Below are 26,699 nucleotides of genomic sequence, written 5' to 3'. Positions count from 1 at the left end.
AATTGAGTTTTGTGCAAGGTGAAAGATAAGGTGAAAGATAAGGATCTAGTTTCATTCTGCTACAAGTGGGGATTCAGCTTTGCCAGCACCATTTGTTGAAGATGCTGTCTTTCCTCCATTGTGGGTTCTTGGCACCTTTGTCAAGTGTCAGGTGGCTGAAATTGTGTGTACTCTGGTTTGGGTCTTCAGTGATCGTCCATTGATCTATGTGTCTATTTTTGTGTCAGTACCATGCTGTTTTTATGACTACAGCTCTGTAATATACTTTGAGATCTGGTATAGTAATCCCCCCAGCTTTGCTCTTTGTGCTCAGGGTTGCTTTGGCTATCCAGGGTCTTTTGTGCTTCCATATGAAGTTAAGGATTTTTTTTCTAATTCTGTGAAGTATGTCATGGTAATTTTGACTGGGATTGCATTGAATCTATAGATTGCTTTTGGTTGGATGGTCATTTTCTCAATATTAATTCTTCCAGTCCATGAGTATGGGTGGTCCTTCCATCTCCTGGTGTCTTCCTCAGTCTCTTTCTTTAATGATTTAAAATTTTCATTGTAGAGATCTTTGGTGTCTTTGGTCAGATTTATTCCAAGATATTTTAATTTTTTTGCAGCAATTGTGAATGGGAGCATTTCCCTGTATTCTTTCTCCAATTGCTTGTTATTGGTATATAGAAAGGCTACTGATTTTTGTAGATTGATTTTATAACCTGCCACTATACCGAAAGTGTGATCAGTTCTAGGAATTTTCTCATGGAACTTTTGGGATCTCTTAGGTATAGTATTGTATCATCTTCAAAATGGAATAGTTTGACCCCTTCTTTTCCAGTTACTAGTCCTTTAATTTCCTTCTCCTGTCTTACTGCTCTAGCAAGTATCTCAAGCAGTATGTTGAAAAGGAGATAGTGGACATTCTTGTCTGGTTCTTGATTTTAATAGGAATGCTTCCAGTTTTTCTTCATTTAGAATGATATTGGATGTGGGTTTGTTGTATATGGCTTTAATTATGTTGAGGTATGTTCCCTCCAGTCTAATTCCCTCTAGGACTTTGAACATAAATGCATGCTGAATTTTGTCAAAAGCATTTTCTGCATCTATTGATATGACAATGTGTTTTTTGTCTTTGAGTCCATTTATATTATTAATGATGTTTATTGACTTACGTATATTGAACCATCTGTGCATCTCTGGAATAAAGCTTACTTGATCATGGTGAATGATCTTTTTGATGTGTGTCTGTATGCGGTTTGCTAGTATTTTGTTTAGAATTTTTGTGTTCATGTACATTAAAGTTATAGGTCTGTAGTTTTCTTCTTTCATTGTGTCTTTATCTCATTTGGGTATTAGAGTGATGCTGTCTTCATTGAAGGAATTTGGGAGTTGTCCCTCTGTTTTTATCATTTTGAATAAATTAAGTAGTATTGGATGTAGATCTTCTTTAAATGTCTGGTAGAATTCTGCTGTAAATCCATCTGGGCCTGGGCTTTTTTTAGTTGGGAGGCTTTGTATTGCTGTTTCAGTTTCCTTATATGTTATGGGTCTGTTGAACTGTTGATCACTTCTTGGTTTAACTTTGGTGGTTCCCCCATGATTTTAGATATCCATCCATTTCTCTTAGATTTTCAAATTTAGTAGCATATATGTTTTTAAAATATTCCCTCATAATGGTCTGGATCTTTTGGGTATCTGTTGGTAATATTTCCCCTTTTATCTCTGATTTTGTTGATTTGGATTTGTTCTTTCTTTATTTTGGTTAATTGGCCTAGGGCTCTGTCTATCTTGCTTAGCTTTTCAAAAAAACAGCTCTTAGATTCATTGATTCTTTGTATTGTTTTCTTTGTTTCTATTTCATTTATTTCTGCTCTGATTTTTGTTATTCTCTTCTGCTGGGTTTGGGTTTCATTTGTTCTCGGCTTTTCAGTGTCTTGAGTTGCAGTGTTAGGTCATTTATTTGGGCTCCTTCTAATTTTTTAATGTAGGCACTTAAAGCTATAAACTTCCCTCTTAGGACTGCTTTTAAAGTGTCCCAGACATTTTGTTGTGTTGTATTGCCCTTTTTGTTAAATTACAGGGTTTCTTTTATTTCTTTCTTAATTTCTCCTTTGCCCCTTTTATTGTTTAGGAGTGTGTTGTTTAATGGCCATGAGTTCATGTAGTGATTAGGGCTTCGTCCAGTGTTAATTTTGAGCTTAATTGCATTGTGTTCTGATAGAATGCATGGATTATTTCATTTTTTTTGTATTTGTTGAGGTTTGTTTTGTGTCCCAGTATGTAGTCAATTTTTGAAAAAATTCCATGGGGTGCTGAGCAGAAAGTGTATTCTTTGGTGCTTGGGTGGAATATTCAAAAGATGTCTGTTAGGTCCATTTGATGTGTGGTATCATTTAATTCAGACATCTCTCTGTTTATTCTTTATCCAGTTGACCTGTCTAATGGAGATAGTGGGGTATTGAAGTCCCCTGCTATTACTGAGTTGGGGTTAATCTGTGTCTTAAAAGTCCTGTAGTATTGTTTTCATGAATTTGGGCGCACCAGATTTTGGTGCATATATGTTAAGGATTGTAATATCGTCTTGGTTAACTGTTCCTTTGATCAGAATGAAGTGACCCTCCTTATCTCTTCTGACTAGTTTTACTTTGAAGTCTATTTTGTCAGATATTAGAATTGCAATGCCTGCTTGTTTCTTAGTGCCATTTGCTTGGAATATTCTTTTCCATCCTTTCACCTTAAGGTAGTGCCTGACCTTGAAGGTGAGATGGGTTTCTTGCAGACAGCACAAAGAATTTTTTTTTTTTTTTTTTTAATTCAGTCAGCCTGTGTCTTTTGACTGGGGAGTTCAGTCCATTGATATTTAAGATTGTTATTGAAAGATGTGTGTTGGTTTCCGTCATATTGACTGCTGTCTGTGTTCTCTGTCTGATTTTGTGTTTCCTCAGTTACACCTTTATTTGTTTTCTTTCATTGCCCCTGAAGCATAGTTCTTCCTGTCTCCTCTCTCTGTATTGCTTCAAGTATTCTCTGAAGGACTAGTTTCCTGGACATGTGTTCTTTCAGGCTTTTCATTTCATGGAAGATTTTTCTTTCCCCCTCGATTATAATAAACATTTTTGCTGGGTAAAGTATTCTGGGCTGGTTTCTGTTGTCATTTAGAACTGGGAATACCTTGGTCCAGGCTCTTCAGGCTTTCATAGTTTGCATTGATAAGTCAGCTGTAATTCTGATGGGCTTTCCTTTGTATGTGACTTGTTGTGTTTTTTTTTGCTGCTTTCAGTATTCTCTCTTTGTTCTGTACATTTAGTGTTTTTACTGTAATATGTCATGGGGAGATTCTTTTCTGATCCTGTTTGATGTTCTATGTTCTTCCTGTATTTTTATGGGGATGTCTTTCCTAATTTTGGGATATTCTCTTCTACAATCCTGTTTAAGATCTGGTCAATACCATTAACCTGAAATTCTTCTCCTTCCTCTATTCCTATGATCTCTAGATTTGGTCTTTTTGTGGTGTCCCACATCTCTTGTATATTCCATTCCTGTATTTTTTAGTATTTTTCATAATCTTTGCTTGAGTGGTCCAGTTCTTCAACTTTATCCTCCAGTGTTGATATTCTGTTTTCCATTTCATTCATTCTAGCAGTGAGGCTTTCCCCTGTTGTTTCAAGTTGGCTTGTTGAGTTTTTATTTCCTTCTTCATTTTTGCCTGAGTTTTCTCCAATGTTTCTACATCCTTTGTGAATTCATTCAGAAGTTTATCCCTATCTTCTTTCAGTTCTTTGATTTGTTTGTGTGTTCTTTAAATTCATTGAATTCCTTGATCTTGTTTATAATTGTTCTTTTAAATTCTGTGTCCTGGGTTATGTCTAGGGGGTTTTCCTTGTAGAACTCTTCTACAGGACTGGTGGAGTTTGGTGAGACATAAGTGTTTTGGCTTTCCATTTTATATTTTTTCGTTATGATTTTAGTATGTGAATTTCTTTTGTTTTTTTGTGATTCTGATATGAAAAGTAAGTTGAAGTATGCTTCTGTTTGTATTTTTGGTGTGCCTTGGTCCTTTTCTTATTGTTTATGTAAAATTGGTTGGTCCAGGTTTCAGATTCTCTCAGTTTTTAGTTTGATGGGTGCTGGTGGCTTCAGATAATCTACTCAGGAACATCTACAGAAGCCTAAGTGTAGTTCCAGTCAGGTACACTGAGGCTTCCTTCTAAGGTTTGGACCCCTACTAGTGGGAACTCAGAGCAAAATTTGGGAAGTTCCCTAAGGGGGGAGGGGCTGATTTTGGAAGTCTCAGTTGATCTGCTGAGTTCTCAGCCCCTATGCCAGAGGGAGGCTGGAAGCAGGTACTCTCTGGTGGTCTGCTGAAATCACAGCCTCTACACAGATGGAGGTCAGAATCCTCCCTCCCAGACTCTCTGCTAAGATCTCAGCCTTATCCTCTGAAAGCCAGGTCTGCCCTGGCGACTTGGGAGGGGCCTCACGCAATCCCGGTTAGGGGCTTGGGTTCAGTACAGTTAGGGGAGGCTTACCACCATGTGGAGGCAGCTCTCAGGCAGTCTCCTGTGTTGTCAGCTCCTATGCCAGAGGGAGGCCACAAACAGGCTCTTAACATTTTTCAAAAAGTGCTTTTTATGTACTAGGTCCCATCTTAAGTATCTTATGTCACAGTATCTCATTTTTTAAAATATTTTTTATGTGTATGAGTGTATTGTCTGCATGCATCTGAGTGCACCCTTGTCATGCAATGCCACTGAGGTCAGAAGAGGGCTTCAGACTCCCCTGGAACTGGAGTTAAGGACAGTTTGTAGCCGTCATGTGGGTGCTGGGAATCTAACCCGGGTCCTCTGTAAGAGCAGTCAGTGTCTTAACTGCTGAGTCATCTCTCCAGCCCCAGTATTTCATTTTTTTTGACCTGTGAAATATATATATTATGTATAATATATATTTAGTATCTGTTATTTTATGTGTATGAGTGCATTGCGTTCATGTATGTAAGTGCACCTGTGTCGAGTAATGCCAAGGAATGTTAGAAGAGGGTGTTGGATTCCTGTGGATCTGGAGTTAGGGATGGTTATTAGTCGCTATGTGGATGCTGGGATTCGAACCTGGGACCTCTGTAAGAGCAGCCAATGCTCTTAACTGCTGAGCCATCTCTCCAGCCCCTGAAATAAATTTTTAAAAATCTCTTTATAGTTGAGCAAATCGGTGGTTAGAGAAGGGGAGTTATCCAAGTTTATACTTACTTCATCAGTGAGAGAATAAAATGACATTCAACTCTGATGGATTCAAGTCCTTATAGTGCTTATTGAAAACTGTTTCACCTAACAATAGAGCAGAACAGAAATTTCAGATGTAATTGTGACAGGAGGAAGAGACAACCTTTGTGATGTCTAGAATAGTTTCCCACATGTTAATACTGGCACATGTGTATGTAGAAGTGATCTGTGGTCTTTTAAACAACTTATTTGACAATTTTAAGATAGTAATCCTCCTCCTTCTCTTCTCCCCTCCTTCATCCTCCTCCTCCTCCTCCTCTTCCTCCTCCCCTTCATCCTCCTCCTCTTCTTCCTCCTCTTCCTCCTCTTCTTCCTCCTCTTCCTCCTCCTCCTCCTCCTCTGCCTCCTCCTCCTCCTCCTCCCTCCTTATTGTAATACTGGAGATTGAATTTAAGACCTCACACCTACTAAGAAAGTGCTCGACCCCAGAGTCCCCCAACTCTTTTTTTTTTTTTTTTTTAGTCTTTAAAATTTTGAGTCGGGATCGCACTAAGTTGTTGCGATTGGCCTGGAACTTGATGTAGCACAGGAGTGCCTTGAACGTTTCATCTTCCTGTCTCAGCATCCCAAGTGGCTGGGATTACAGCACTGTGCTACTTGGCCCAACTTAGAAACATGAAAATTAGAAAAGTCAAATGCTAAATTTGAACAGCCTGGACTTTGTTTATATCTTACACTTTACGCCACTTCACATCTATGTTTTGAATCCTGGTTTCTGTGCCATGTGGCCTTAGGTCGTTTTCTTTCCTTTACAAGCTCCCTTAGCATCATCTCCTTTCTGTGTACAGAGGCTTTAATGGAATCCACTTCCTAAACCAGTGGTTTTATGTTTGTGGCTGGGCAGGTTTGGCTGTCAAGCCAGTAAATCAAATCACTTTCAGACGTTTGCCTTTCCCTTCTTATCCACATATGGCATTCATTTTCCTTAAAAGACACAAAGTGGTTTGCTTTACTGTAAAGTGATGATTTTTGGAAGTGTAGCGTAGTATTTTAAATATGAGATACAGGCACTTTTCAAGGTCTTTGGAAGGATTTACTTTCAATGATAATTGCCTCCCACATATATGAGTTCAGTGATTGTGTAGTTACCCGTTTCTCAAGATGATTTTCTCCATTTGTGTTATTTAAATGGTAATTTAACTGAAGAACAGAAAATTTATTTTTTGTCACAGAGCAAGTCAATGACCTGTAGCTGATTCGGATGTCCTGATGTTTGTCTTAATTTTGTTTCCTGCTGCATCACTTCTTGTGAGAACTCAATGTGCTGTCTTCATCTGCTTCCTTTAAAAGCAGAAAGTGGTGGTCTCTTTTATTTCCATACCTTACATTTTGCTTCTTAGATATTACAAGATAAACATATTGATTCCGAGAATGTAAGATTAAGAAAATTTGCTCTATCCCTCTCCTCTTCCTAAGACAAAAGTCAGTCACCAAGGACATCTCTGGGAAATGTGCTTATGGGAATGTTCATACGCATAATGAATACCATGCATTTTATGCTGTAAATTGTAGGAGTTTCTGGTTAATAGTCTGGACTTATTACCTTATATGGTGATTCTGATGGTTAGAAATGATGTTGGTGACCTTGTAGAAAGGGCTTATGCCCATGAGCAGTTAGACCATCTTTAGCTTATGTGACTGGACATTAACCCAGTGCTCCACAAAGTGCCGCAACTTCCAGACCATGTTTGGCTCTTGTGAGCCTTCTGCATGTTAATCCATTTTGTTTGCTAGTACTGCACTACAGATAATATCTCCATTTTTTATGTGACTGAGTGGTTGATTTCACTTATAAATATGCCCTTTCAGTCTTGAGAGTAAAGAGCTGTTAAGAGCTTTATTTTGTATCTGACCTCAAATCCTTAAGTTGTTATTTACAGTAAGGAATCACTGACGTTTATTTTCCTGCTCCCTTTAATGATATCATTTTTTAAGCTATGTAGTTTTTCTAAGAAATTTATTATTTTAAAATAGCAGTATCTCACCAGTGTCTTCTAGTTTCTTAAAATTTTTAGTATTTATTATTATTTTGTGTGTATGAGTGTTTTGCCTGCATGTATCTAAGTGTACCCATGTCATTCAAAGCCCATGGAGACAAGAGGAGGACATTGGATCTCCTGGAACTGGAGTTACAGAGAGTTGTTAGCTTCCATGTGGGTGCTGGGAGCTGAAGTCAGATCCTCTGCAAGAGGAGCCAGTGCTCTTAATCGCTGAGCCATCTCTCTAGCCTCTCTTCCACTTTCTTAAGGATGTAGTTGATACTTAATTTCCCTTCTTTATTTACTGAAGAATAGAAGATCTGTGGCTAACTTCGATAGAGTCTTAGGTTATTGAATGATAACTAAAGCCTAATTTGGTGTTTGTTCAGTCAGATTTGTGCCATCCTTCTAGAAAGAATAAAGTGGCAAATTCTCCTTGTGATAGAAGCCTTTCTTCACCATTGTGGTGTGTTTATCTGTAGTAGCACCATGAATGACTTTTAGATGCTGAGGTAGTCATACTTGCACAGTTTCAGCAGTAGGTGCGTGCTTCAGATTCACCAGGCCAAGCTAATAGCGTCTCCATGTATGTTTTATTTGTTCCTGTTACTGAAGTTATGCTTACAATTGCCGTATATGCAGTTCACGAATGTGAGTGCAGTCCATACCGAGTCTCTCTCAGCCCGCAGTGTTATCCTCTGGTTTTACTCTCCTGCCCCAGACACTTAGACTTCCCTCAGGAATCACATTTCTTCTAGCACAGAATCAGAGAGCAAACTGGAACTAGGGAGGCATAAACTCTCAAAGCCCCCCGTGACATACTTCTTCCAGCAGGCTCTGTATCCTAAAAGTTCCATGAACTCTCCTAACAGCACCATCCCTGGGGACCAAGTGTTCAGATACGTGATCCTATGGGGGGCATTGTTCATTCAAACCACCGCACTCAGTAAATCAGGGATGGGAACATGTCTCATGTTTTGCACTTAATCAACTGTCGGATTAAAGCAGATATTTCCCATGGTAAGTGCATCTGTAAACTTTTCCTGTTGCATTTTTTTTTCTTTTGGTTCCATGTAACACAGTGCATTGCTTTACCCCACTGATTAAGAAAATATCTTTTGAGCCTTTTCTGTGCCACACTGTAGTATAGATGCTAAGACTGAAGCCATGAGAAAGATTTCTACTGCCATAGGAGCATCTAGTCTGCAGAATACTACAGAAGAGTAAAGGTTTAGGTAATCCATTCTTTGGCTTTCATTTCCTGTGTATCAGTCAGGTCAGAGTTCTGGCCTGTTCCTAGACAGGTAGAGGCCAGGGTTGGTCCACAGAGTTCCAGTGGCTGGCTGGACTGCAGCTTCCTGGGGTTTGAGGTCTGTACCCAACTGTGCCGTGCCTTGTGCTGATTCACACCAGGAGTGTAGCAGGTGTAGCAGGTGGGGGCTTAGGAGTCACCACTCTCTAATTCTTACCTGTGAACTGGGAACAACAGTGCCTACTTCAAGGTTGGTTGGTTAAAATTAGAGTTTGTGGCCGGGTGTGGTGGCACACGGTTCTTACAGAACACCGTAAAGAGCTATGGATAATGTAAGCTTTGGCATTTGTCTGTTCTCATCATCTGTCACCCCGTGACCTCTGGAATTTATCTCTGTCCTAAAGTTTCATCTTCTTATTCCCATCATACCATTTTTGTCTTTTGGTGACCAAGTTCCTTGTGTGCGAATACAACGTATATGTTTATGCAGGTGCTTAATGCTGGATCTCACAACACAAGTTTCGTCTCTTACGCCAACCCTTTTCTAACCATCCGGTCTTCGTCTTTGCCTCTGACACTTTCCTAACCCTGCAGGCTTTATTTGTAGTTACTGGTCTTGCATCTCTCTTAACTAGACCTTTGAGGGAAGGATTGGACCTTTGGCGCCATTCTATATGCTGAACACCAGATAGGATAAAGCAGAACACTGGAGAACATTCTGCTGTTACAATACATTTGAAAAATTACAATAGGAATGATTCTATTTTATGTGTATGAGTGTATTGCCTGCGTGTATGTAAGTGTACCTGTCTGGTGCATTGCCTGCGGAGGTTAGAACAGGGCATCAGATCCCCTGGAACTGGAGTTACGAATGGTTGTTAGCTGCCATGTGGGTCCTGGGATTTGAACTTGGGTCTTCTGCAAGAGCAGCTGGTGGTCTTAACCACTGAGCCATATCTCCAGCCCCTTAACCACCATTTTCTGTACCCATTTGCTTGTGTGTACTTAGAAGCTGAGAGGTGCATGCTATACAGTTTTAGAATTTCCTAGCATCTGTTAGAAAGTACCAATATGAAAATCTGCCACTTACTGCCTGCAAAGACAAATTATCCCCTTCCCAGCCTGTGTAGTGTCTGGGTTGAAGAAACATTTTCCTTGCGGTCCCCCATGTCTGTAATGGTGAAATGCCTTATTTAGTATTGTCCAGTGTTTGGGATGAAGTGCTTTCTGTTTAGTTCCTCTGGTGGTTCTCTAGTTCTTGTCCTCCATGTTTCCCTCACAGGGTTATGAATCTAGTAGCTGGAGGATCTAATGGCCATGAAACTGAGCTGTATGGTGAATATCACATGCGAATACATGTTGAAATGCAGTGAGCAGAATACTCTGAGGTTGTATGTAATGGGAGTGGTGCTGGGAGAGACCATGGGAGCTTGGGACTCAAGCTGAGTGCCTTGATGCACGCTGCAGAGGAGGTTGAGATTCCCTCCTCAGAGTATATTTTTAAAAAATATTTTATTATTTTTATTTTATGTGTATGTTTTCCTGCATGTGTATAAGTGCACTTGTGTCATGCAGTGCCCATGGAGGCCAGAAGAGGGCATCAATCCTCCAGAACTGGAGTTATGGATGGTTGTTAGCTGCCATGTGGGTGCTGGGAATCCAGGCCAGATTCTCTGGAAGAGCAGCCAGTGCTCTTAACCACTGAGTTTAGTCTCCAGCTCCTCTTCTCGGGTTCTCGTGACATACGAGTTCAACTATGCTTACTTGGTTCTTTCCTGAGTTCAGTTGTGACAAACGTGTCATTAGTTAGGTGAGTGACCTTGGACAAATATTTATTCTTTTCCCTATTTGTTTTCTTATCTCCAAACTGGGGATAATAATATTAACTAGCTCATATATTGTAAAGTTTAAAAGAATTCCTGAAACACATCAGTTATGATATCTGACTACAATTTGATTTTAGTATTTTATTATTTTAAGTGTATGAGTTTATTGCCTGTGTGTATCTAAGTGCACCTGTATTGTGCAGTGCCTCTGGAGTTCAGAAGAGGGCATCAGATACCTTGGAACCGAAGTTACAAATGGTCATTAGCTACTGTGTGGGTTCTGGGAATCAAATTCGGGTCCTCTGTAAGAGCAGTCAGTATTCTTAACTGCTGAGCCATCTCTCCAGTCTCTGACTGTAGTTTGAGTAAGCACTTAATTGTGATTTTTCTTTTGTTACTCCCTGAAAATTACTATGCTATTGACATTACTAATTGCGACAATTTTTATTAGAACTGAAAGAAAGGCTTCATTTAGGATGAAAAACTTTCAGTATTTGTGGAAATCATTGTGAATTTTTAAAAATTTAAAATTTATTTTTATTTTATGTGTATGAGTGTTGTCCTAGCATGTGTGTCAGTGCATCTGTGTTATGCAGTGCCCATGAAGGCAGAAGAGGGCGTGGGATCTCCTGGAATTGGAGTTACGGACAGTTTGGTTTTTAGCCTCCATGTGGATGCTGGGATTTGAATCTGGGTCTTCTGCAAGAGCAGTCAGTATTCTTAACCACTGGGCCATCTCTCCAGCCCCTCATTTATGAATTTTGTTCTTTTCCTGGGCCAGAGTTTGCAGCCTGTTTTGTTCTTTTGATGCTGGGCAGTATCAGTGTGCTGTATCCCCCACATTGCCAGGCTCCTGTGACTCCACAGCATGCCGTGATGCCATGTTGCTAAGCCATGGCGTGTATTTACTGTATCTGTGACTTATGATAGCTTCCGCTTAGCAGGGGGTTATTGGGACACACGTGGAGGTGCATCTGCTAAGCCTTCCCGTCTCAGACTCTGCTGTGGAGAACACTGCCTCCTCAGATTCTGTTTCCATTCTGTCAGCAACAGAAACCCAAACCTCTGTGTTCTCCCCGTGAAAGAGGTAAGGTGGAAAACAAGCATCCACAAGAGCACTGTTCTTCTCTTTCCTTGAAGGAAGTTTTAAGTTCTGCAGAGACAGAAGCACAGGACTTTTCAGAAAGCCATTCAAGCGCACATTTCAATTCAGGTCTCATTGACCCCATGTTAGCATGCAGGGAGGTCATTAGAGTCTGCGGTTCAGTGCTTCCGCCTTGCCTCTGTCTGTCACAGAGGACCTTGTCATTGCGTGGGGGAGTGGACAGCCAGGCATAAAGCACGCCTTGTGACTTTCAGGAGTCAGAGAGAAGTGCTGTATCCCTGCTTCATTCCACAAACATGCCCCTTCAGATTCAACAAAGAAAATGGGCTCAAACATCGTAGGGACCGCAGAGCCCGCATGTTAGCTAACACTCAGAGGAAACGTATATTACCTCTTGACAAGTCTTCTTTTGCCCTGCTATTTGGGAGACAGGGTCTCATTCTGTAGCTCTGACTAGCCCGGAACTTACTGTATCCCAGGTTGGCCTTGAACTTGAGGCAGTGTTCTTCTTCCCCAGTACTAGGATTACAGATGTGAACCATCATGCCCAACTTACTTTTTCAATTTTTGTTGTGTTTACTTTGGATAGTTATAAATCCTTTTAATTGTGACTTACATAAGCAGTAAATATCGCAGAAAACTTATTATCAGTAGTATTTTAGCCAAGTGAAATAGACAATTTTATTTGGTCACAGCTAGTTTCTTTTAGCTTCAAAAAGATGTAAGACTGAGAACAGGACATTGTAGCTAATGACTATCTGGTAGAGTGCGTTTCTTCCCCTTGTGTTCAGAGTTTGCTAACATCTTTACTGCCAGTCAGGGACCCAAATCCAGAATGTGATGGTAGAGCTGAGAGCATTGGACCTGTGATTGACAGTCCTATTTCAGTCATCTGGGGACCGGAAAGACTTCCCCCCTGGGGTCGTGGGTATCGCTCTTGCAGAGCGGACAGAACAGTGAGCAGACAGCTGCTACTAAGGGCTGAGGATATGTTTGTAGGAGAGTACTTGGCAGCTGCTCCTCTCTCCTCACTGTGTTGTGTCAGCCTCTCCCATCTGCCTGTATTTGTACGCCTTTAGTCAGGTACCCGGACATCACCCATTTGCTTGTGTGAAAATAGCAATAGAAGCAAAATAAAAAGTAACAATAACCATAAACATTTTCAGAGTCCTTTTGCTGAAGACAAATCTCCTTACCCAGGAGCCGTCTATGTGAACTGTTGTTGACTTGTGAGGTCACTCTACTTTCCCCTGGTTTATTCCATTATCTGCCTCGCTGTGAGTTATTGAGGCTCAGGAGGGCTTTGGTGGCATTCCCCACTGATGTTCTGAGCCCACCTCTGGTTTTACTGTAAGTCCCTTCCCCATCACCTATTGGAACAAATTATACAAACATTTTAAAGATTCTGTGACTATAATAGAAATGATACCTAAAAGAATATCATTCATCTTTATTCCTTCAAAGTACCACGTAAGTATACATTTCTATCCAGTGCACAGAAAAGGTGTTTAATAAATAACATTAATTAATAAGCTGGCCTTTTAAAAACTCACCATGAGCTCTTGCTGACCTTAAACTAAATAACATCTTCACCTTCATGAGACCATTTGCAGAGGATACTGTTAAGAACTTTTTCCAGGCTTAAAATTTTTATTTTACCTTTCAAATACCAGCCTGTTGTTCTGGAGTTATACGACTTGCATCCATATTTTCTGTCTTTTCTGTCCTTGCTTAAAACTACTTTGCATGAATTTTTTATTGCTGCTGTTACAAATTATTAGAAATCGGTCAACACAAATTCATTCTTTTAGAGCTCTGGAGGTTAGGGTCTTACTGGGCTATAATCAAGGGGCCATTCAGGCTTGTTCCTTCTGAAAGCACTAGGGGAGAATGGGTCTTGTCTCTCTGGCTTCTAGAAACTGCTTGCCTCTTTAGCCATGTGGTCTTCTCCTCATCTTTAAGACCAAGGCTGTCTCCTGCTTCTGCTGCCACGCCTCCTTCCTTGGCTTGCTTGCCTCCTGTCCCTGAGAAGCACCCCGTGATTATATTGGACTCATCTCTAAAACGTAATATAATAAATACATCTCTTTCTTCAAGTTCATCTCATTTGAAAATCCCTCTTGCCATTTGCCAGACTGTGTTCACAGGTGCCAGACTGGAATGCAGGTGCCCTGGGTTAGGGTGGGGCAGTATTCCGAAGATCTCGAATTCCTTTTCTTCCTGTTGTCTTTGTGTTCCTCTAATTCTTTTTAAAATTAGAAGTTTTATTAAAAAGAATAAAGCAGAAGTATAGGTTTTGATACCCTACCAAAAGAGGTGGTGGGTATCTGAGTGAGAGAGCATTCAAGGTCCTCTTTCTGCTCTTTATTTTGACATTGGCTAATTTTTAATTTTAAAGCAAATCCTCAATAATCTCACTTAATCTTCTCTGTCCTGTTCAATACTGTTATTTTCTGAATAACTTTTTGTGTCCTTTGCTTCCAAAATACTCACTTGTGTGTTTGTCCTACTTGACTCCCATCTTACTGAAGGCTCGTGTGTCTTAATTCCTATCTTTAAGTATTTGTTTGGTGTTAACATGTATTAAAATAATATTTAGTGAATATCACAGGTAGTTATTTGTTACTTTAAAGAAAATGGCCTTTATATGTTTTAGAAATTTGCTTTTAGGAAGAGAATTGGTATCTGCTTCCATATTTGAAATCATGATATATTTTGACAGTTATTTGAACTGGTAAGGTAGTACTTACCAGGCATCTGGAAGCCATCTGCATCCTTGAATAAGTGTGGTCTATTTATTTAAATATGTGATGTCAGGGTGGAAATGGAGGTTCTTATATATGTGTAATAGTTATTTAGAAGTTGGTTTATGTACAGCAGTGCTAGGTGACTACATGAAGTGTCTGCAGGGTTTCTTGTAGTGTGTACCCTGGGACTGAAAGAAGTAAATTTTCTCTTTATTTTTATAATTAATGGGCTTTCTATTAGGATTATTTTTAAAAATTTATTTATTTTTATGTTATGTTTATGAGTGTTATGCTTGCATGTGTGTAAGTGCACCTGTATCATGCAGTACCTGTGGAGAACAGAAGAGGGCGTCAGATCCCCTGGAACTGGAGTTAGGGACGATTGTTAGCCACCATGTGGGTGCTGGAATTCAAACCCAGGTCTTCTGCAAGAACACCCATGCTCTTAGCTGCTGAGCCATCTCTCCACTCCTTCCAGTGTTTCAAGGAGTGGGACATCATTTGCCAAGATACTTGATATCAGAAATGAATGGACTTTGTACTCTTGGAATGTGGCTTGTATTGGAAGATGCTGTTCAGAACAGATCTGTTAAGTGTACAATGTTGTACAGGAGTAAAGACCAAGTAAATTACAGTATTAAAATTTTTTTACTTTAAAAAACTAAATTTTTCTCAAAAACATAAATAGAAAGCTCATTTTTTACGTTTCTCTTGTTTTAAAAATATTTAATTTTTTTGATTTATTTTTATTTTATGTGTAGGAGTGTTTTGCTTGCATGTATGTAAGTGCACTGGTGTTGTGCAGTGCCCATGGAGACCAGAAGAGGGTGTAGGAGCGCCTGGAACCTGAGTTATGGGTGGTTGTTAGCTGCCATGTGGATTTTGGCAGCTGAACCTGGGCCCTCTGGAAGGGCAGCCAGTGTTCTTAACTGCTGAGCCATTTCTCCAACCTTATTTTATTATTTTTAAAATTACATGTATGTGTGTGTCTGGGTTTGTGCAAGTTCATGCAGTGCCTACAGAGACCAGAGAGGGCATTGGTAATTGTGAGCCATCTGACATGGGTGCTGGAATTGAACTTGGGTCTTCTCAAAGAACAGCAAGCACTCTTAACTGCTGAGTCATCTCTCCTGCAGCCCGTTTGGCCAATATTTTAATCTCTGCCTTTATTTTATTTCCCTTAATTCCTAATAATCAGAAATTGAGCTGTCAGCTGGTACAGGTGACTGGAGGCCTGTCAGCAAGTTCACATCTCAGTGCCAGTATGTGTGGAGAATGGGGGCCCGTCTCCTGTGAGACACAGAAGGATCAATAATTAGAACTCATCACTCCCTCTTTCAAATCATTTTAACTCCTGCTGGTATTGTCTTGTGTGCTTTTCCTTGTAGGGGTAAACTTTTTGAGAATAAGGACCAAATTTTTTGAAATGAGTCTACACAGTGTCTAATATTGTAGGTATTTAAAGCATTTAATGGCTGCTTTGGCAAGTGAATTGAGGTTTTCCTAGCACATTATTCCGAATCAATGGTTACTTCTAGATGTGTCCAAAAGAAGTTTCTGCAGGGTGAGTCAAGTCATTGACAGACAAGTGTGCTTTTCATTCTATTCATTTTTTTTCTGAATCTATTTAAAAGATTATTAAGAACAAAACTCTCCAACACAAAACTGGAAGTCTAGTGGATATTTTAATTCCCTTTAGTGCATTGAAGAAGCCCGTGGACACAGACAGACAAGCTTTGGTTGATTTTGCTATGTTGTTGTAACAATAAGCAACAATCCTATTCTTTTGATTCCAGACTGTCAACTAGTGTTTCCAGTGAATTATTTTTTTAACTTGCTACTCCTTAATTTTTTTGTTATAAAAAAATCCTAGTTAATTTGAATTATTGAGTGATATTACTGAAGTGGTTTGTCTGTCTCCAGCCTGGCCTACTCTCCCTTCAAGAATGGAGTGGGAAAACAAGGGTGACTGTCTGCTATATAGGAGTGACAGTGGGGTGGGAAAACTAGGTTTACTATATCTGCTCTATAGGAGTGACAGTGGGGTGGGAAAACTAGGTTTACTGTATCTGCTCTATAGGAGTGACAGTGGGGTGGGAAAACAAGGTTTACTGTATCTGCTCTATAGGAGTGACAGTGGGGTGGGAAAACAAGGGTAACTATCTGCTATATAGGAGTGACAGTGGGGTGGGAAAATAAGGGTATCTATCTGCTATATAGGAGTGACAGTGGGGTGGGAAAACAAGGGTGACTGTCTGCTATATAGGAGTGACAGTTTGAATGAGAAAGAACTCTTGAGGTCCTCAGTGGCAAGAAGATGCCAGCCTACCAATTAGAAGTGTTCTCACTTAAGTCTTCATGACAACTGAGACATTGGTTACAATTTGAAAGCTCTTGGGGATTTTTGGGGTGCCAGCTGAGAGAAAGGATTTCTGAGCTGATTATAGCTCTGTGGAGCTGCGGGGAGTAAAGGAGTGTTACCCAGATGGGTGGCATGGCATGCTTTATGTGCTCCTTTAGAACTGGCATGCAGTGTTTGGGGGACATGACACCCAGGTTTCTGGCCTGAATGGCAGTGCAGATTTTTAAATCACCAAGATGAATTTGGAGTAAGTGGGTATTTTCCTTTGGGGTCCTGGACTTCTCTTGGTAGCAGCTGCTTATAGATGCCCTGTGGCTGATGACAAACGATCGAGAGTTCTAGGCTGGAGGCACGAATTTAAACTTTGTTTTTCATTACCATTTGACTGCTAAGTATTTTGAGATTTCTGTGAGTGTGAAATGAGGTCACCTGTAAATAGGGCAGAGCACAGAGCCTGGTGCAAGGTGGTCAGGCTGTAACAGAGCGTTAGATTTCTGCTACATTTTGATAGCGTTAGATTTCTGCTACATTTGATAGGGTTTTCCTGTCCTTTGCATTTGTTTCCATTTTTCTTCCAAGTCTCATTTGTATTTTTCTTTTTTTAAAAAATATTTATTATTTTTATTTTTACGTGTATGAGTGTACTGCCTGCATGCATGTGAGTGTACCCATGTCGTGCAGTGCTGCGGAGGTCAGAGGAGTGCATCGGATTCCCCTGGAACTGGAGTTAAGGACGGTTCATAGCTGCCATGTGGGTGCTGGGAATCGAACCCGGGTCCCCTGCAAGAGCAGTCGGTGCTCTTAACCGCTGAGCCATCTCTCCAGCCCCTGCTTTTTTCTTACTGGAAATAGAAATAGAAATTATTTTTCCTTTTACACTATAGAAACCTAAAATGAAAATCTGTAATTCTTTCATCTTGATAAAACCACTATGACCATTGTAGCTATCAGAAGGTATATTTATTTATTTTTTCTTTTGGTTAGCATTGCTTGTTTTTAAAAAAAGATAACATGATTATATTGAAAAACTTGGTTGGAGAATTTGTAAGGGGCATACCAAACTCACATTACAGCAGCAGTGAGAATTTTGTAATACTGTTGAAGCTTGGGAGTACAGTTTTGTAGCCATGTTCTAGGTGGAACCCTTTCTAGTACTGTCCCAGTACTGTTCCTTCATTGGGTGACCCCGTAGAGCCCGTCTCGCTGTCCTGTTCTTTGCTAGCTTGTCTTCCTCATTTCTTGAGGAGTGACAAATTCCTGTTTCTTAACACTGTCTGACACTCCTGCAGGCACATCAGATTTGTCTTTTTCCTGTCTTCCAAGTCTTTTGTACATTGTACATGCACATTGCTTACTGTGGTGATCTTCAGAGTGTTCCCTGCAACGAGTCTCTCTCCACTGATATTTTCCCAAGAGGTGGTGGCCCTGACAGTTGCTGTTCACTCAAAGGGAATGTGGTCCTGTAAGTTTCTGTGATTCTCTTTTGTTGTAGTCCATCCAGTAGAGCTGAAGAAGTCTGTTCCTCACCTAGCACAGATGTTACTGAACACACAGCATGCCCCTATGTACTGTGATACACCTCAATTAGATGTAAAATCTCATACAGTGGGGAAAATAGTTAAAGAAAATTAAACTGCCAGGCATGAGGCTACCCAGTGAAGGAACCCACGGTTACTTTGTTACTTTGTAACAAGCACTTGTTTATTCTTTTGTAGCATGTTTTTAACTGATCTTGAAGATGCAGGGGGAAATACTGTCTTTAAAAATGTGAATATGGCCTGGCCTGGTGGTGCACACCTTTAATCCCAGCTCTCGGGAGGCAGAGACAGGTGGATCTCTGTGAGTTCAAGGCCAGCCTGGTCTCCATAGTGAGTTCCAGGACAGCTGGGGCTGCAGGGAGACCATCTCAAAAAGCCCCCCCCCCCCAAAAAAAAAGAAAAAAAAAGGGAATATGCTAGGTGATGCCTTTTATCTCAGCACTCAGATACAGAGACGGGTGGATCTCTGTGATATCAAGGCCAGCCTGGGATGGCCTGGTTCCAGGACAGCTCAGGCTACAGAGTGATACCTTGTTTCCAAAAAATTAAAATAATTGGGGCTGGAGATACTACTCAGAGTGCATGGTGGCTAACAGTCATCCATAACTCCAGTTCCTGGGGAATCCAGCACCCTCTTCTGACCTCTGTAGGCAATGTGTGACACAAATGCACTTATACACATGCAGGTATTATACTCATACACATAAAATAAAAATACTAAATAAAATATTTTTAAAATTAAAATAAATGAAAAGATAATATTGTGTCTCTCCTTGGCATGGCTGCCATAAAAGGAAAAGCAGGTTACATGGACCACAGTCTCTGTACTGTCACCCTTTAGCACCCCACCTGTATTTCATGTCACTTGGGTCCCTGAAGCCCTCTCAACCTCTGTCAGTGCAGCCCATCCCTGGGCCGATAGGTCTGCAGAGCCCTGCAGCATCTTGCTGACCAGATGTGCTTTTCATTCTCTCTCCATGCTTGTTGTTTATGGTGGAATTGATCACGTATTCATCACTAGTCCAGCCTTCCCAAGGTTTGTACTTCTTATTTCTTACTGGATTAGGATCCAGGCTGATAGCATTATGCGGCAAACGACACATGGTCCATGTCTTGGATACCCAACACGGAAGCAAAGTACTTTGACTTTGTAACTTTTGTTCTTAGAATTCGATGGACATTTCCCTTTCTGGGTGGATTTGAAATTGAGTTCTATAGGGATTGTGGACTAGATTATGACCCTATGTGTGATAGCTTATATAAAGAAACTCTAATTCTCTTGGGATTATCACACATTCAAGTGATTTTTGATTGATTTCCTTCTTTATAATAGAAGTTTTCCTCTCCTACTTAAGTGAAATGATTTGGAAGCACTCTGTTAATAAAATGTGGGAACAAAGCTTTAAGATTTAGGCAGTCTATTGCTTGTATCGGTGTGATACAGTCGGTTCGTTTCTCTTGGTCCTTAGGTTGCTCCTAATGATGAAGCCGTTGTGACACTGTTGTGTGAATGGGCTGTTAGCTGCAAAAGGTCTGGCAAGCACAGAGCAATGGCCGTGGCCAAACTCTTGGAGAAAAGGCAAGCGGAAATTGAGGCAGAGGTAGGTTTGACTTTCCTTCTACTTATTGAATGCCATAGTTTAAAATGCTGTTGTAGGCAGGCACAATGGCTCATGCTTTTAATCCCAGAACTCAGGAGGCTAAGGCAGGTGGATCTCTGTGGTCCCAGGATAGCTTGGTCTACATAGTGAGTTCCAGGCCAGCCAGGACTACATAGAATGAGACCCTGTCTCAAAAAATTAAATAAATAAAAAGACAAACTAAATTAAATTACTGTTGTGAGAAGAATCCTTTCTTCTGACCTTGTTATATCCAGCCTTTTTCTTTTGGGAAGGGGAAGGTATACCAGTTCTTCTAAGGAGGACTCCATAGTAAGTGCCTCTCTAAGTAGACTCAGCCAATAATTTGTTCTAGACTAATTAAGAAATACATCTTTTAAAATTAAACTTTAACATCTGGTTAGAACAGTTCTCATTTTGTGAGACTGAGATTCATAGAACACATAAGCATACACAACCCTGTATACAGTATAGCCAGCTTTATGAAGTTTTGAAGCCACATCATATATTAGCAGATTTGGAAATATTTTCTAGAGGCAGTTTTGATTAGAGAGCATAAATACCAATTTGAATTATTTTTTGAGATTATGTTTTAGTCCTAAACAGCTATTAAAGCCTCAGACTTGTATTATAAAAGATAAAAAAGGATTACTAACATTCATCGACATTAGTTTCTGTGAAAGGGAATTGTCTGAGTGAGCTTTCTTAATGTAAACATCAGCAGGGACAGCCGCAGTGGAGGTGTGCCTGATCTGATGAGGCCCCAGCATGCCTCGCCTTGGTGGCTTCCTGGCCTCCTACGCTACTCTGTTCCGTCTTACCCTCCACTGCCCTCTACATAGCATCCTGAGTGGTCTTTTTGAAGCATATGTGGATCACAGTTTCCCCTAACTAGAAGTGGCAGAGCTTTCTACTGCTCACAGAGACCCCTTGCCTGGCCCCACCTGCCTTTCTCATAGCATTTTGTACAGTTGTTTCCTGGCTGTTGTCTAATCTTGGTCTTTCTGTCCCTCCTCCGTATACAACTTACTTTGATTTGGGGGCTTGGCTCTTGCTGTTCCTTCTGGGGTGACAGGTTCTGAAAGTGAGCATCTCCACGCCCATTGTCTCTCTGGAACATTCCTACTTCAGGAAGTGTCACTTCTGTGGAACATCGTTTGACAACATGTTGCCTTCCCAGCGCTGGAGTCTCCCATCACCCGTGATCTGAAGTTGACAGCAGTCAGCCCCAGCGCCTCTTCCTCACATCACTGTGTTTTACTTTCGGCATTACAGTCCAAGTGAATAGATAATTTGCTTATTATTTAATGTCTGCCTTCCTTTTAGGATGTGAACTTGACGTGGAGACATTTGCAAACAGAGGACAGATTGAATCATTGATATCTTAATATATATTCTTAATACAATTAATACCCCAATTCAAGACTAAGTGGTCAAAATGGGAAAGGTTCAAAGAGATACCAAAAATAGAAATGAAGATTCTGGTTACTTCTAAACCATTTCATTTCCTGTCTTTTAGTAAATTCCAGGTTTAGAAATATAAAAGTTAAGTAGTTTCATTAGATGTGTTTTGTGAACCACAGAGACTCCTGGAGACCCTAAAAAAATCTTAGTGGTGAAGTGTGATAAACAAGCAAAAGAATGTTCTTGGAAGAACTGTTCACTTTCTCATTTAACACCCCCTAACACACATTCATAAATACATCCTCCTGACAGACACACAGGAAACAAAGTAATCAGATCCAGTAACATGTGCCAGATAGTTCAGGATAACATAAGAAGAAAAAGAACCTCTGTTTTCGGCAGTTTTGTATACAAATATGGAATATTTTATTGTACAGTGCAATACACCCATTTGGGTACTATTAAAGTACGAGACAAAATTTATGGTTTACATTAATTTTCTTCTAGGTGTTCTCTAAATTCAGTTGAATTGTTATGAGGTGGTTTCCTCTAACTATTAGAAATTATATTCACTATGATGCATGGTCTTCAGATAGTGCAGAAATCTCAATTTCATGTTTTATCTAAGAGCTCAAATGTTAATAAAGCCAGCCAACTCATCACCTGTTATAACTCCTCATCCTCTGTGACTCACTGTGCTTGTCTTTTTAACCTGTAGCGGTGTGGTGAATCAGAAGTCCTAGATGAGAAGGAGTCTATTTCTTCGGCCTCTCTAGCTGGATCTAGTTTGCCTGTTTTTCAGAATGTTCTGCTAAGGTTTTTAGATACACAGGCTCCCTCACTGTGTAAGTAAAGAAGACCTTTTGCCTCTCTGTCTCTGTCTCTGTCTCTGTCTCTGTCTCTGTCTCTGTCTCCGTCTCCGTCTCCCTCCCCCCCCCCCCCCCCCCGTCTCCCTCTTGCTCTCTTTTTTTCTGTTAGCTGATTTTTCTTTCTTCTTTGAATCCTAACTAAAATTTTTGGCACTGAATATAATCTCTTTTACTGAACAAATTTTAGTAGTTTTTTTAAAATTATTGAGCAAGATTAGTAATTTTTAAAATAATTGAAGTATCCAAAAACTTTTAAAATTTTAAATTAAGTCACCTCCTTTTTTATATTTGGTGCACTAATTTCTCTTTCTTCAGTCTTTCTTACCCAAATGGAGGAAGTAAGGGCCTGTCATAGCCAACTATGTATTGTGATTACAGGTTTTTGCTTTTGGAGCTGTTTTCTGACCTTCTGATTTTCTAGCTCTCACAGTTAAAAAGGTTCATGGTACAACCAGAGCCTGCAGGATGGCAGGGACCATGGCTGTAGATTCACCAGAAGTTACCAGCATATTTCCCTGCACTATTTTTTCCCTTATTTTATTAATTGGGAGTTGAGGGTTTGTGGAATAAACAACCGCCTTCTCGGTGTGTATGAAGGGTAAACACTTGTGAAAAGTCATTTGTGTGAGCAATGTTAGTTCACCGTTAGTCTGAGATTTTCAAATGAGAAAATACAGCAGAGAGAGACTTCTGGTAGACATAGCACAAAACAGCCTCAGCAAAGTAAAACGTGATAGATGGAGGTCAAGGTAGGGCGGGGAAGGCAGGAGTTTATGGAAAGGAAAGAGATGAAGAAGTATCTACTATTGCAGCTATGTCTTGTGAGGAAGCACAGTGCTTGGGGCTGAGTGAGGCCTGATAGGAGGGTCTCTGGAAAAAGTGGCTTTCTTTTTATTATCCGGAGACCTTCCGGGCTTAGGCAAAGCAAGGTTGGAGTCAGGCAGGTGGTTGAACTATAGGGATCCACAATACATGAAAGGGAAGTACACAGATGAGAGGTCAGAGTAGATGGCTGGTTGGAGAAAGCTTACTGCCAGGCAGGGGAGCTGGCTGTCTGAGGAGAGACTGCTTGTCACTGAGTGTGAGGAGACACTCGGGCGAGGTCTAGAGAACTGAGTTTACTGCTCTTCAAACGGGTCTCTGTGTTTCCCATTGCTGTTTGTGAATATGATATTGCTAGGAATTGAGCTTTGTAGGATTTAGCCTTAAGATTTTTAAGCTTATTCCAGAGATGTAGCTCTAGAATGCAGTTACAGTACTGGAAATCATACTGTGAGTTAATATATGGGTTATGAATTAAAGAAAAAAAAGACTCTAGAGTTGGCTACTGGTCTTTTGTTTTGTCTTTTTCTTTTCAGTGACTCTGTATTAGTCACTTTTCTCATTGTTGTGATGAAATTTATGACAAAAGCAACTGAAGGAAGGGAGTGTTTATCTTGGCTCGTGAGGGTTAGTTCAGCATGGTAGGGAAGTCGTGGCAGTAGGTGCTGGAGGTGACTGGTTATACAGCATCCACACCCAGGAAGCAGAGCCTAAGGCATGCTGGGGTTCAGCTCACTTCTTTTTAAATTTGGCCCAAGGCCCCAGCAAATGAAATGGTGCCACTTACATTTAGGGTGGGTCTTCCTGTTTCATCCCAATTTGGAAACTCCCTAACAGACACGTACAGAGCTTTTCTTCCGCGATGATTCTAAATCTCATCTAGTTTGCAATCGAGACTAATGATCACAGGATCCCTCCCTGTCCCTGTATCATTTAAGTTGTTCTATTTTGAAGTCTCCTTTGAAATAGTACACATACATACACCAAAGATGCAGTCCCCACAGAGCATTTAAAGATACTTACAGATTATTTTAGTAATAAAAGCAGAAGAGAATCTAGCCATGCTTTATGCTTGCGTTATGATAAATATGGTCATTTGCTTGTCAGGGACTACTGTCATTAAACTTGAAATTGTGTTCAGTATACTGGCTGCTTACATTACAGTTGGTCAATCTCAGCTTGCCTATCAGGGTTGGAGAGAAGTTTTTGAGTGCTGACTGCTCTTGCAGAAGACCTGGGTATGATTACCCAGCACCCACATTGGGTGGCTCACAACCACCTGCACCTCTAGCTCCAGGTTGTCCAGTGCCCTCTTCTGGCATCACAGGCACCTGTATGCATGTGGTGCACATAAGTTCACTCAGGCATATACACATATACTTAAAAAAAAATTCTTGTCAGCTCTGTCCAAAAGGTGAATGCCTCAGTAAATGTTGGGATAAATTCTTTTTTTAAAAAAATATACCTTTTATTAATTTTTTCTTTGACCATTTCGTACCTGCATCCTGCTTCCTCTGACCTTCCACCCTTTCCTACCACCCCTCCCCGATTCCTGTCAGTTTTGCAGTTTTTAAAAAGAAACATCGATTGTAAAAGGTATTGAAAATATTCTTCTTTCTTAAATACTTTATTTATTATTTTTATTTTATGTGTATGTGTGTATTGCCTGCATGCAGGTAAGTGCACTTGTGTTGTACAATGCCGTGGAGGACAGAAGAGGCTGTTGGATCCTCTCAAACTGGAGTTACAGACAGTTGTTTGCTGTCATGTGGGTGCTGGAATTTGAACCCAGGTCTTCTGCAAGTACAATCAGTGTTCTTAACAGCTGAGCCATATCTCTACCCCCCGCCCCAAATATTCTTAAACCTTCTAAATGTTTGTCTGTTTTTCTGTCAAATGACCAAGGAATTTCTAATTGAATTTGTTTCTTGCCTAGCGGACCCAAATAGTGAATGTGAAAAGGTGGAATTTGTGAACCTGGTGCTGCTCTTCTGTGAGTTCATTCGCCATGACGTCTTCTCCCATGATGCATACATGTGCACCCTCATCTCTCGAGGAGACTTGTCAGTCACTGCCTCTTCTGGGTTGCGGTCCCCAGCAGGGGAGAATGCTGACGAACACTATTCAAAGGACCATGATATGAAAATGGAGGTATGATCCTGAGGGTGATACACCCTCCCCCACAGTAAACTCCACAGTGGGATCCAGTTTCACATGGGCAATTTGATGATGGAAAGGCAACTGAATTTTAGTTATGTTCTCTTTCTAGAAAGTTCCTTTATCTCTGTTCTTAACTCAGAAAGGACATTTAGACTATGTGTCTTCCAGAATTTTCTTTTTGTATAGTTGATGAAAAGATATGACTGGCTGTGATTCTTTTCATGGGATTACAATGGTACACTTCTAGTTATAGATGAATATAGCTTGAAGTTTTCTTCTAATTTTGTGTATCGCAAGTGAGTGAGTTTTGACATCAAACTAAGGAGCATCTTTCCCCTATGTACTGGTTATTTTGTATACTACTGTTTTACACATAATGGGGAACTCTTTGTTGTTAATAACACATCACATTTTCTTTTCAATTCAAAACTTGATCTCTGTTCCTTAAATGTGGAAGAACTTTTATTTGCAGCAAATTATTTTATGCTGTTGCTGCCACTGTGTGATTTTTCTGCCAGGTGTGAATATTTTGGACAGTCTTCCAGATACGTACATTTTCGGTATAAAAAGATTTAGGAAACAATGGGAACGGTAGACAGTGATGAGCCCCTTTAACAGTCCTCGAAATACAGTTTCATGTTGGTTATGTAGTGTGAGCGTATCAGATACTGCTAAGATATGTTTAAAATTGTGGCCGTATTTGTAGTTTTTAAAGCATTCTTTTCTGTTCTTGGATATTTAAGTATCTTTGGTTTCCATGACTAGACAGTCCCATGAAAGAAATTATAGCCAGTTTGTGTTTAAACAGGAAGTCTATGTGTCTTCCTTTAAAATGCCGTGAGAGTTACAACTTTCTTATCATGAGTGGAAAGTACATGACTGTTCAAAGCAATACATATCTTCATGGTGCCTTCAGCTTTTAGAGAAAATGAAGAGACAGTGGGAATGATTTATACGATGTTGAAAGCTTTGCTGTCAGATACCAGCTTGTGTTCCTTAAGCTACAACATTTACAACGTGACTTTCTTTCTCTGGCAATGATCAGGAACAGAACATTATGGCGCATATGGGCCTTGGCTCAGGAACCGCTCACATTTTTGATGAAGTAGACAAGAATGACTTTAAAAGTGACTTTGGTTCGGAGTTTCCAGTAGGTTCAACCTTTGGCTCTTACTGATAATTAGTCTACCACTTCCCACCTCAGCTTGGCTCCATCCTTTTATTTCTCGCCCCATGTATCAGAGTGACCCACACCCTTGTGATGTGCATGTAATCTTGCCATTGTCCGCTCCGAGTCACCGCGATCGTCTGTGCTTGTACCTCAGGCCCCCCTCACTTTGATCGTTTGCTCCTTTGTAAAGCTAACAGTCCTCTGCGCTTACTGGCTATGATTCTTGTTCATTTTGAGATGCTCATCTCTGAGGAATGCCTGAATGTTCTTTCATTATCATAATCTATGCATATTTTGAGCCTCTAAAGAATAGGTTTATGGCTCATTCACTTTTCTGCTCTTTTGTCAGAATAATTGTAATGTTTTTCATGAATCTTTGTAAGTGTTTATAAAAGTGTTGTCTGGGGTGCAGATTAAAGCCTTGATGTTTGTTATTGATTAATATTTTAATTATTGTTTTGTATGTTTTTGAGGACAATACTTATCTCTAAGTTTTGTTACATCACTGGTCCTCTGGTTGGTGTAGGCATATTTTTCCCTCTGTATATGGGTTTTATTTTCCTATTTTCTCAAGGGGGTATGAT

General features: G+C 40.3%; 1 protein-coding gene across 12 annotated transcripts in view; it reads left to right on the top strand.

The window, feature by feature from the left end:
* The window catches only part of Med12l (mediator complex subunit 12L), a 343,300-nt gene that overhangs the window by 94,371 nt on the left and 222,230 nt on the right, over window positions 1–26,699 (top strand). For all 12 annotated transcript variants that reach the window (XM_029569368.1, XM_029569360.1, XM_029569358.1 and 9 more), the window contains 4 exons: window positions 19,540–19,671; window positions 21,812–21,938; window positions 24,721–24,935; window positions 25,990–26,094. In XM_029569368.1, the coding sequence (XP_029425228.1) occupies window positions 19,540–19,671; window positions 21,812–21,938; window positions 24,721–24,935; window positions 25,990–26,094 (579 nt within the window). The remainder of the gene's footprint in view (window positions 1–19,539; window positions 19,672–21,811; window positions 21,939–24,720; window positions 24,936–25,989; window positions 26,095–26,699) is intronic.

The sequence above is a fragment of the Nannospalax galili genome, unplaced genomic scaffold (genome assembly GCF_000622305.1).
Source record: "Nannospalax galili isolate Female #2095 unplaced genomic scaffold, S.galili_v1.0 scaffold351, whole genome shotgun sequence".
In the NCBI taxonomy this organism is placed as follows: domain Eukaryota; kingdom Metazoa; phylum Chordata; class Mammalia; order Rodentia; family Spalacidae; genus Nannospalax; species Nannospalax galili.
The sequence above is the reverse complement of the archived record's forward strand: the minus strand, read 5'-3'. Positions and strand labels throughout refer to the sequence as shown.